Source organism: Cricetulus griseus, chromosome 7 (genome assembly GCF_003668045.3).
Source record: "Cricetulus griseus strain 17A/GY chromosome 7, alternate assembly CriGri-PICRH-1.0, whole genome shotgun sequence".
Lineage (NCBI taxonomy): Eukaryota > Metazoa > Chordata > Mammalia > Rodentia > Cricetidae > Cricetulus > Cricetulus griseus.
Window position 1 is genome coordinate 12,645,751 of NC_048600.1, and position 12,948 is coordinate 12,658,698.

A 12,948-nucleotide genomic window follows, 5' to 3' on the forward strand; every position below is an offset into this window, starting at 1 on the left:
GCTGGGTAATTTTCCATTCCTTGATCTCTGCCTATTCCGTGGCGTCATATGGCCTGATGAGCTGCAGCCAATCATAGGGTGACACGTCCCAGGCGGCGGCTGCCAGCCTTTATTAGGGGACGGGATTCTTGGCTCGGGGTCTCCGCTCTGGTAAGCTTATGCTCTCCTCTCAAGACGCATTAAAGCTTTCCTGCAGAAGGATCCGAATGTCATATGTGGTTCTTGCTGGCGAGACTATTGCGCGGGACATATATATATATATATATACACACACACATTTATATGAAAATGAAAACAGTAAAAGAAAAAACTTTGAACTGTTAAGTATGTTCAAACAGGAAGACTTGTTTGAAAATTTTAAAAACATATTGCTCATTTGTATGACTTTGGAAATCACATCCCTTAATAAAAAGTTAAAAACTCCAAGGGAGATCATATTGAACTTAAGAAAAGAAAGGCTTGGTGGAATCTAATAAAACCAGAAGGAGAAGAATACCTAACTCATTCTATGCGTCACTAGAGTTTACTCACTCATCCATTGAACAAACGCTTGTAGAACACCAATGTCGCAACAGCACTGTTCCCGGTGTAGGGTATGTCAATCCCTGCCCTGCAACTTGACATTCCAACAGGAAAAGACAAGCAAGTGAGCAATATGGCAGGATTCCTAGTGGTACACAGCCATCCTGGTGCCCACACTTACAGGTATTAGAGCTCCTCCCCGTGTAGGCTGGATCCAACAGACAATAAGAAAAGTGCTATGTATCATCCAAGAGACAGGGTTGTAAAAGACCCGTTTCTTGCTTATACATTCTCTCCATCTCTGCTGCTTGCTCGCTGTGGCTAGGCCCCTACCAGCCTAGGAGGCCCACTGTGGAAAGGTCCTATAGAGGAAGACGCAGAGAATGGGAGGCAACTTCCAGGCACCAGCTAGCTGCCCTGGGATCAGCAGCCCACAGAGAACAGCACCTTCCCATCAGCCATACAAATGGGCTTACAATGAAATCTTTCCAGTGGAGTACTGAGGAGACTAAAGCACTGGCCAACACTTCAGTGCAGCCTAGAAGGGGCCCTGGGGTGCAGCTCTGTCCAGATGCCTAACAAACAAAAGCTATGACAGTAAAAATTATTATGCTCAGATACTGAATGCTGGAGTGAATATCTTACACACTAACATATAAATTATCTACTAAAAAGATGTCTTTAAGAAAAGAGCAGATTAATATTGGGGAATAGAAACAGAAGTGAACTGTAAGAACAACTATAATAAAGGCCTAATATGAATGTTTACAACAGCACAATTCATACAAGTCAAAAGGTTAAAAAAAAAAACACAGAAATTTCATCACTTAGTGACTAGAAAAACAAGACGTGGTGTGTCTGTCCAATGGAATATTATTCAACCATAGTGAAAAATGAAGTACGGGTACATGTACAACATAGACAGATCTGAAATACATTCTGCTAAGTGAAAGCACCCAGTCACAGAACATTAGGGATGTGTCATGGTCATCTGAAATGTTCAGAAAGAAAATCTACAGAAACGGGAAGAAATTTAGAGATTCCCTAGGCTACAGTAGGGAAAAGACTATCGGCAATTGAACATGAAGAACCTTACTGGAGGGTATCAGACCATTCTAGATCATGATGCTGGTTGTGGAAATCAGCCAAACGATTGATAATCATAGGATTATACAATTAAAATGTATAAACTTTATAAAACATATCTCAAAAATTTGAATTAAAAAATTGGGGCAGAACATCATTGAAAATGCATTAGCAGGAATTTGAAGCAGGAAGGGTGTTCACCATTCCCAGGGGCAAAAAAAAACAGATGCAGAAACTTATGCAAAGTGTCGAGGGGAGTAGCTTGCTAGGTATGCCTGCAAGGTGCAGAGGTGTAGCATGACTAGGGCCCATTGCAAGAAAAATAGAAGAGGAAGTGAGTGGATGCTGAAGGAAGGAGGCGTTATAGAATCCAGAGTTCATGTTATCACTGGGGAGATTGATTGCAGCTTTTACTTTTGCGGGGGTGTGGGGGATCGGTTATATGAAGTTTCTGGGCAGATGAGGGTTATAATCTGCTTTGAATCTCAAAATGATGGCACAATGCAAAGAAATTCCAAGCAGCAGCTAGCATTGGACATGGTGGCCACCCCTGTGATGCCAGCACTCAGGAAGGAGAGATGAAAGACTCTGACTCTGAAGCTGACCTGGGCTGTGCAGTGAGTTCGAGGCCACTCTGTGCTGTACAATGAGACCTTGTCTTTATGAAAAGGGGTGGGGAAGGTGCACACAAAGGCTCTATGTAACCAGCTGCATCCAGAGCAGTTGACCCCTCTTATCTGATTGGGGCAGTGAGGTCACTCTTCAGTAGAAGGTGGAATTTGTCAGTGTCTTCAACTGTGGCCTGCCAGCCAGCCACCCACATCAGCACCAGCATGGGGGTGTAGAGCACAGGCTCTCTTCCTGCCTTCTGAACTCAGGAGAGTGGGGGTGAAACCAAATTGTGCACACTTCCCCTGTGACACTCTCTACAGATAATAGCCCTGATAACCACTAAGTCTCATGATGAGAAAGCACACAGGTGACCTAAGCCATCTGTATCTGAGGAATGACTTAAGCCATCTGTACCTGAGGAATGTTCTTGTCCCTAATTTCATCACAAAGTAATGCCCCCATCTCTAAGCACTCACCCAGTTGTTTTTCTTCCCAGCATAAATTTCCATGTTCTCTCCATACTGAGGTTCTTCCAGGAGCGTCTGGTATTCGAACATGAGGCGAGAGCTCTCGCGGAGGCGGCTGCATTGGAACTGGTGGTACTGCTGCACCAGCTCCTTCACCACAAGCAGGAGGCACTCAGGGTTTGAAGGGTTCCAGGAGGCAAGGTTCTGCAGAGTCAAAGACAAGGACCAGTGAGAACAATTTCATACAAATCCCTCATCACAACTGCACATCAAAGCAGAGGAAGGGAACAATAAAAGCCTGCAAGCAAGGCTATTCCTCATGGGCAGTGTGCTCAGCCAGGGCCACAAAACAGGTAGTGCTAAAGTGAGAGACTGAAATCAGCTGAAAAAAAAAAAAAAAAAAAAAACACTGTATTCAGTTCTTACTCTTTTATATTCTTTGTTTTTAACAAACAACACCTCAATTCAGCATTCTATGCAAAAGTATTTAATTCCACATCCACAGACCACCTGCATCTGTAACACCAGATGTAAATAAATGCTCTGCAAACAACAGAATTTCACAGAAATATAAACATAATAGTACGGAATGATCTGGGAAAGGATAAGAATGGAGAAGATACAAGGGGGAAAAGAAGGGAGAGGAGTTAGAGCTCATAAGATCATTCATTCTCTCCACAGTATGTGCTGAATGTGTACTCTCCTGTGACGTATCAGCCACTAGTCTAGACAGGGACAAAAGCAAGCCAAGTCCTTTGTCAAACCGAGACCTTGTAGCAATGAGGACGACAGTGGCGACCCGATGGCCTGTATAGTTGATAGCCATGGCCTTCCCTGACTAACGCTAAGGCATCAATGGTGCTCACCAATGCTCCTGCAGAGTAAGTGAAACACCTGCACACTAAAGGGAGACAGTGGCATCTTCAATGGTCCTGAACATAGTCTGATGCCACAGATTTCTGAAGGGTCTCCAGGGATCTGCAGATCCACTGTAGCGCCATCACACTGCACTACATTCCTTTAAAGGCAACCTAAGCATAGCCCTTCCTAAAGAAAACAAGCAAACAAATGTCAAAGAATTCATTCACTAAAAGGAAGCCAATGCCCTCGGTATCCATGGTTTCAACATTCATAGATTCAACCAACTGCAGATTAAAATCACTTAGAAAACAAAACATTTGTACTGAACTGATATGTTTCCTTGTCTATTATTGTCTAAATAAGAGAATATATCTATTTACACAGTACTTATGTTATAGGCATCCCTAAGCAAGCCATAGATGATGTGTATAGATTAATAAAAAGTATTGAGCGCTGCAAGTTTTGGGATCCATGCCATCTCTTGGAACTGATTTCCCACATATACCCCAGCAAGGACAATGGTACTTTGCTCTATTGAGTAGACTGATTTATAGGAAGTAGATGACAGTGGGGAAGGATCAAGGCATTCCTTATTGACAGGAGATAAGGCTAAGCAGACACTCACAGAGAAAGAGCAAATGTCTCAGCATCATACAATGAAGTAGGCATGGTGATATAAAAGTGATCTGCTCAGAAGAACACAGAGTCCTGCATGGCAAACTCTTGACCTTAACAGCCCGAGATTCTTTTGAGCTATTCAAAACCTCATTCAAAATATTAACAGGATGTACAAACACAGACCAAAACTGAAAATGGACCATTACATAGTTTGCTATGTGTTTCCTTCGGAGATCATTCAACACTTATAAATAGGAAAGATAATGACGTTCTACTCTTTAGTCAAGTATGCCTTCCAGGCTGCCTACAGCACTAAAAGCAAAAAGAAAAAGCTTTAATCACTTCATTTCTATTTTTTAAACCTTACCATTCTTCTTCAGTGTTTAGAAAGCTTCAAGTCCATATCCACACAATAACACAAATTATAAAAACATATTATCTGGCAAACATCTCTGAGTAATTTGAATTTATTTCAAGTCATTCAGCCTAATTGTCAAATTCACAGTGTAGACATGCCAACCAACACCTCCTTCCTGTTAAAACACAGCCTCCCAATACCTGGAAATGCCTCTGACCTTGACCATTCAAACATACTTTGCTGGAAGCCATGCCCATCATGGCAGGCTTGTACATACTGAACTAGATATGGACTTGTCTCCTATGGCTACATGACGGATTCTTTTAAATAAGCCACCTGGGAATCACTTTAACTAAAAGGGGAGAACAGAGAAAATATAAAAGGTTTTAGTCATTGCCTAAGACTATAAGTCTCCTGAAGACTAATACATATTTTAAAAACCATGTCTAGAATATAGTATGCTGGGCTTTCTAATTCTCCTAAGTAGTAAATACAGCAGCATGCCCAAATTTTGGTCAGGGTCAAAGGCAAAGGTATACATTTTCAGGACTCTTTACCAAAAAAAGGCAAAAAAAAAAAAAAAATAGCTGTGTCTCTATTCACAAAGTTCTGCTCTACTTATTTTTGTTAATGAACCAAGAAGACATCTGAAAAGAAGATGGTCACAAACTAGAGGTATAGGTTTTATATATATACTAACAAAAAAGAATATTACAATGGATCCTAAAATGAAGAATACAAAATACAATTAAAGAAAATGATCACCTCTAGACAAAGAAGACAGCTAATAGTTTGGAAGAACTTGTCCTCACTAATACCTGTGACACATTTGGGACAGGGGTAGGGAGCTAGGGGGACAGTTCTTTTCAGAGACCGATTAACTGGTGGGGCTGGGGAACTGCTGATATCCAAGTTCAGAGAGCAACTGAGACTGTAAAATATCAAGCTGCCCCCTCAACCTCAGTTTAAATCACCACAATGCTAATGAAGCAGAGTCACAGCCATTTCATGGGAATGGTAACTCCCTGCCCCTGCTCTGCTACCCTGTCCAGCTGCCAGCTATGAGGGATACTCCAGCTTACGTGACCCCCAACTTCCTGTATTCCTTTTCTTATAAATCCACTCCCCTGAAACCAGCAGTCGGGCAGACGGCCTGTCAATCCTCAGCTCTGTGTCTGTGCTTCCTGCCCTGAGAAAGTAGTGAGTCACAGCAGCCTCACAGGCCTAGCTCACTGTTACACAGGTGGTACTCACACCACACAGAAGCAAATTCAGAGAGCAGGAAACAGGGAAAGGTGGGAAGCAATTCCCACTAGTCCATGCCTTTGAAGAGATTAAATAGGGAAGTAAATTAACATATGAGACTTGCAATCACCACTGTTTAATAATAAGGGGGAATGCCATCTCAGAGATTTCTCTTTTACAAAAATAATTTTGTGATAACATTTGTCACTAAAGGAACAATGCATAGTATAGAATGTATTTGAAATAAAACAAGGAAATTACCTAAAACTTACTATAAGATCCTACCTAACATTCTAACATAAAGGGAAATAAATCAAAACCAAGGAATTTATGAAAATAAATAAGCAACCTTGTTAGGAATCAAAGAAGTGTGACATGATGTCATCCAGAAAGACAGCAAGTCTCCTTCCCAGCATTAATAATCACGCACCCTTCCTAAAGACAGGACCACACAGGGACTCCTGTGAACCAAAAGTCTGACCCTCCTCTTCATGGGTACCCTGAAGATCCTATGGCTTTGCCCATTCTGAGCTTCCTGTTCTCAGGACCCAACTAGCCCCAGACCAGGATCCAACAGAATGCATTGGTGTGGCATTTACTTGAGGACACAAGGTATAGCTCCATAAGTTGTTTCTTATTCCCATGCAACACTCTGATTTGTCTTGCCACTCACATAGCATCCCACACAAGAGAATTGAGCCAAGATTATGAGAAACAATTTTTTACATCTTAGATTAGCCAATTAACTAATAATAGTGAAGGTATCACTTACTGGGTATTTTAACACTCAGGAGTGTAAATATTCCACATAGAAATCATATATGCACAGAAAAAAGTTATCAACTGATTTCTGTAATTGAAAACCATTTCACAGTTGTTTTCTAGATTTCCCTATTCTTCAAAATTTCTATGTATATATGTATGAATGTGTTTATGTATAAATGCATTTAATACATGTCATAATGGAAAAATATTTTTTAAAAAACAGGATAGTATATTTCACATATTTTATTTCAAATTTTGTCTGTGTATGATACTGGGGACTGAACCCAGGGCTTGAGCATGCCACATACCAAACTACTTCCAGTCTCAACCTTGAGGAACCCATTCTATTTGCCATTTGAAGTTTATGAAATAAGACTTCAGTTATCTCTTCCAAACACTTAAAACTTTGTGGGTATTGAAGAAAAAAATAGTATCATTTGACCCTAAATATGTATCATTTAGCACTAACATTAAAATTATTGCTTCAATTCCAAGGCTCACAGGACACTTTGGGAATGTTAATGCCATATGTCCTAGTGACATGAAGTGGCCTCAGTGGTCTTTGGAAATGACAAATGACATTTTCCTTTCTAACAGACCAGGAACTGAACAAGCAGGAATTGTTTAAATGTCAGCTCAGAGGAACATACAAATGATAACAACAAAAATAAATCTGCTATTGGTTTATTTGTAACAGGACCATGTCACATGTGAGCAATGAAAATCTCTATTATACATTAACAAACAAATAATTCTTCAACATAAAGAAATGAAATTATCTTAGACATCTTTTTATAATTCCTTCAAATACAACAACTTCCTACTTTCTTAAGGTAATGCAACATAAACATGGTAAGGAGAAACATTGAGGAAGAAGCTTCAGGTCTACACACAGCATGTCTACTCCCTGTTCACATAACAACTCTAGAAATAGTGACATAGTCCCACAGCCAGCAAAAAAGCAAACAAACACAGACCATAACAACTGTGATCAAATCCAGGGTTGGAAACAGTGGTAACTGACATTTACTATTTGGGTCTTTATTCTTGAGAAGATTCAAGCACTAAGAACAAAATGAAGCACTCAGGAGGGAAGAGAGCACTGTGTATTCTTGTAGCACACTCACAGCAACAAATACTGGCAAGGCAAGAAATTAAACAGGGCAGTTGTCCCTTGTGCCTAGTGGCTTTATTTTCAAATATTCCAAGTCTCTGGATGGCGGGGCTTATTGTGTTGGAGGTTCAAGACTGTTGCTGTGATGTCTGAGGTTGCTAATTATGGTCTTTCAAAGCCCAAGTGGAGTTAATGAGAAAAATACACACATCTCTAAGATCTAAACAAATAGTAAGTAGACTCCAATAAAAGTCATCTGAGGGATTAATGTTCAATAATAAAAATAGTCTTAGAATGTAGGGAAGTTAAGTTCAAACACTCAAGAAGAATAGCTGCAGAATGGAATGTGTACTGGGAGAGAGAGGAGGCTCGTGACCGTGTCCAGTGGACACCACTCAGCCATGACCAAGGTGAGAAGGAATCACCCTGGACCATGTAAACCCTCCAGAGCTCTCCAAGGTTCTGATCTCCTTCTCAACAGAGAACCAACTGTCCCTAGTGTGGGTCTGAGGCTCCTTCTAAAAGTGATTTATTCATTTTATTATCTTTTTGTGTATAAGTGATTTATTTGCATGTATTTTTTTGGTTCGTGGGGATGCCTGATGCCTGTGGAGGTCAGAAGAGGGCATGTGTTGTGTGATATTTTGTTTGTGTTCTGACAAATAAAGTTTGCCTGGCAATCAGAGGGTGGAGCTAGCCACTAGTTAACCATAAGAGGTATGGAGTTATGTACAGACAGGAAGCAGGAAGTGATAAGGCTGAGCAGAGACAGGAAGTGACAAGGTAAGGTGGAGACAAGTTCTAGCCCTTTTGGTTGGAGAATTCCAAGAAGTAAGAAATGTCTGGTGGCTGCTGCTCTGCTTCTCTGATCTTTCAGCTTTTACCCCAATATCTGACTCCAAGTTTTTATTGATTAAGATTAATTAAATTAATGCTTCAAGCATGGATTCCCCTAGGACTAGGATTACAGCCAGTTTCGAACCACCACGTTGGATGCTGGGAACAGAACTTGAGTTCTCTGCAAGAGCAACAAGTGCTCTTAACCAGTGAGCTAACTTCCCAGACCCTAAAAGCATTTTTTTTAACTGAAAAACAATTTCTTCTTTTTTTCTTTTTTTATTAATTTTTTTTTACATTCCAATCCCAGTTGCCCCTCCCTCCCCTCTTCCTGTTCCTCCCCCCCCCACCTCCCAAACTAGATGCCCCTCAACTGAAGAATGGATAAAGAAAATGTGGTACATTTACACAACGGGGTATTACTCAGTGGCAAGAAACAGTGACATCCTAAAAATTCACAGGCAAATGGACAGAACTAGAAAAAAACATCCTGAGAGAGGTAACCCAAAACCAGAAAGACAAATATAGTATGTACTCACTCACAAGTGGATACCAGACATAAAGCAAAAGATACCCAGCCTATAATCCACAACCCCAGAGAAGCTAGAACCCTCTTCCAGAAACAGATGGAAGCAGATGCAAAAATCTACAACTAACCAATGGGCCAAGCTCCTGTAGTACAATCAAAGTGAGGGAGGAGCCATAATATGAACAGAGGAATCAAGACCATGATGGGGAAACCCACAGAAAAAAAGATTTTTTTTTTAATGGCTTGCAAGATGGTACCCATCAGTCCATTCCGTGGTCTTATAGTAAAACAGTAGCCATCAAAGTCTTCTGGCTCCTCGTGTAATGTGATGTTGACTCTTTATACAAATATCTTAATAAAGAAAAGTAACTTTGCTATGTGATTTTGTGATATTACAAACAAAGCTCATACAAGAGAGAACACAAAAACAAAGTGTTAAGTCTGAACTTGAAATGCAGTCTCCTAACAGGCTACTTGGTTAAGTGAAACTTCCAAGTACCAGGAGGACTCTAGAGTACCTTCACATATCTACCACAAGGTAATGCAGTGGCACATCTCTCTAGAGTTTCTCTCAAACCAATTTTGGTCTAGCGTATCAGAACCATTAGTCCTGAAACAGTGACTTAAATTCTAACACATGAGAAAGTACACAAAATTTATAGCTGTGGCTCCACTTAGAAAATCCAAACCCTGTGCTGTCCCTCCTTGGCCATCAGAAGTTGCTGAGGGGCCACCTTTCATTAGCTCTTAGAAGAAGGGGACAAGGACAAAGCCCCACCCCACACTGAATCCCCGGTTCAACTGCATCTCCAGGATTACACAGCTCACTTCTAGATTGTGGTTTTTCCTTCAGAATTGATTGTTAACAGGAAAAAACAAGGGTAGCATGGTACAGAAGGAAAAAGTTTGCAAGAGCATCTCTTGATCCACCTTCCCTCTCTCTCAGAAGCACTCTCAAATGGCATAAGAATGAAGAGAAAGGCAAGAATGCCCTCCAAGGAAAAGGCCTATGAGCATCCTTCTTCTGTGGACACTAACCACTGAGAGATGCAACCATCCTCCTACATGAGAAAGAGCTTGAACGTACTAGTGCACTTGCAGTACCAGACTGAACAAGGGTGAAACCCATTTCTTCTACAGGTGTCACCTTTTCCCACACAATTTTAAGGTGAGATCTGATCAAGACCAAAATGCTCATTTTATACCTGTTTCTCAGAGAAAATATGAATTAATATTGGTGTTAAGTTTAAGGGCAAACAAAACACCAGTATAAAATTTGATCAACAAAACCTCAACATAAAAAAAAAAACTTTAATTTTCCAGCACAGACTGCTGAGACTCTGACACAAGTGCTGCTGCTGTTCACCTGGCTGTTGACGTCACACACTGCCCCATCCATGCTGCTCAGACCTGGTGGCAAGCCTGCAAGGGCAGAAGGAGAACTAGAAATGTGACTGCAGTGTGACTCCAAATGTTTTTCCTGGGGATGTATTGAATCTTCCAGGTTGCTCGAATATCATCCAGGGATGTGATTCTGAAGGAGACAGCTTGTTACTGCTTTTTCTGGCTGTACTACAAGAAACAACAGTGTGAGCTTATTTTAAATTAATGTGTGCTTCTGTGTTTCTTTACAAGAAATTAACTGCAATCATTCAGTTAAAGCAAACACTTTGTGTTTCACTTTTCATTATGAAACATCTTCAGGACCTCGAAAACTTAGGAAGCTAAAAATTCCCAATTTTAATTGCCACTTTCCAAATTAAATCACAATGAAAAACCTGTCAAGCTTAGTGACCCTGTAGGGGCAATGAGTGTTTTATAAGTGAGAAGGTTCCTAACCATTCTCTCATGGCAAGAGTGTCATGATAGAGTATGTCTTTCTCATTCATGGAGACTCATAACAAGACAGAAAGCAACAGCCTCAACCAGGTTGTTATTTATAATCAGGGAAACATCTGCAGACTGACACCTGCCTGCTGTCCTCTGCCCTAAATGACTTTGTTAGTTAGACCAGTCCCCTGTGCTAGAATGACTTATTCTAGTTGTTCTCACCTTAGCTGAGCACCTTGGACTTCAGTCTAGACCTACTTAAAGCATTTACCAGACATTTCTCTTAATCCAAATCCCATGTATAGCCCTCCCCAGGCAACAGTGACCTGGTCACACAATTTGTGTGTATATGAACAGGGTGAACTACCTAAAAGGAAGCAATTTGGGCTCTTTTTGTTATAACAGGAACATGTAGCTGCAGGAGCCAGAAAGAGAAAGCAATACAAAGCAGGTAATTAATTAAAGGAGAAAACACAAATACTGCACAAGGTGTAAGAGCCTTCATTGTCTTTAGTTTTTTCTTTAAAACTCTAGCTCTTATTCATGCATGCATATGATGTACATACATAAACTCAAGCATATTCGCACACATAAAATTAATTTTAAAAAACTCTAGCCCTTAGACATTGGTCTACATAATGACTATGACACAAACATACAGTAAGTTTCCACTTATTGTTTGATGCCCAACATCGATTCTCCCTCCTTCTGCTAACACCCACCCAAATTTCCTTAAGAAACCACCCCTCCCCATTCTCATCCATGGGTCTGGAATAAGAACTATCAGATAAAACTCTATAGGTGCTGACTCTCCAACCCAAGTATTTCCTATGTACCCAGCCTCAATGACTAATTCAGCCTCAGTCAAACTAAATAAGATAAATAGCAATATAAGCTGGACTACTGAGAAATGAAAGCTTGCCTTCTTCCCATGGTGGGAGAATACAGCATGAACTGGAGTAATTGTGTTGTATTCACAGAAGGAAGGCAACTGAAGAATTATGTGGTTATAGGGAATAAAAGTCAACACAATGCAAAGCAAAGAAAAGATGGAATAGAAGGGAACTAGTTCCATCAGTGGTATTATTTCAGCCACAAGACCAACATTATCTTAAGTCCACCTGTGGTCTTTTAGAATCCTATGAGCCAATGAATTCCCTTTACTGTTTTAAGATAATTTGAATCTGGTTTCTATTACTTTAAAAGAAGAGGACCAAAATAAAAGGAGGAAGAAGAAGAACAGAAGGGGGAAGAATAGATACACCAAAACTGATGCTGCTATTTTGCCTTCTCTAGGAGCAAAGGGAGAGGTATAGAAACTCTTACCAAACCATGTCGCTATTGAAAAGCCTTTAACCTTCAAGGACAGAGTCACTTTAGGTACTCATGTTTTTCCACCAGAGATTAAAAACTGAGCCTCCCCTTCCATTCTCAAGTCAGAAAATCTACAAAAAGAATGAACATATTTTCACTAACCCTCCAATGATTATAACCATTTCTGTTATAGAAAAAAATAAACAAAAAGGAAAGAAGGAAAACAGAAGGCTATATGATTACAAAGTATGATTCATTTAGCGAGTTTAAAGTAAAATATATTTGATAAATAGGTATCAAGGATATCTTGGTGTTCTTCAAACACCAAGAAGGTATTTGTTTCAGTGGGTAACAAAGCAAGACTTTCAAAGGAGCCAACAGACCCACTAAAGGATGTAAAGAATGAACTGGTGGAGACCAGATAAGGACACTTTGATTACTGACATGTAACTTGGGGCCGTATATAGCAATCTACACTCTAGCCCTTCTAGAGCACAAAGCTTGGAGAGGTCTTCACTGACTTCATGGTCCTTTAACCAGGAGATATTTTTGCCTTTGCTCTACTTGACTAGAACACATTCAGCACGTACAAGCTGTCTTGTGGTATCACATGAATGCTGGCTACATGCCAAGCTGGGAATGTGTGCCTTGGAGCAGAAAACCTTTCTATCTTCTGCAAACAATCTCTCTGCAGAGACTTCAAATGGGCCCCACAAAGCAGCCACAGTGACTGCACTCAAACCATATATCAACTTGGCAATGCATAGTGAGCACAGTTTAATGAACTGTC

At 40.4% G+C, this 12,948-nt stretch overlaps 1 protein-coding gene across 4 annotated transcripts in view; it reads right to left on the bottom strand.

Annotated features, from left to right (window-relative positions):
* The window catches only part of Babam2 (BRISC and BRCA1 A complex member 2), a 380,020-nt gene that overhangs the window by 258,634 nt on the left and 108,438 nt on the right, over window positions 1-12,948 (bottom strand). For all 4 annotated transcript variants that reach the window (XM_027424426.2, XM_027424427.2, XM_027424428.2 and 1 more), the window contains exon 5: window positions 2,697-2,891. In XM_027424426.2, the coding sequence (XP_027280227.1) occupies window positions 2,697-2,891 (195 nt within the window). The remainder of the gene's footprint in view (window positions 1-2,696; window positions 2,892-12,948) is intronic.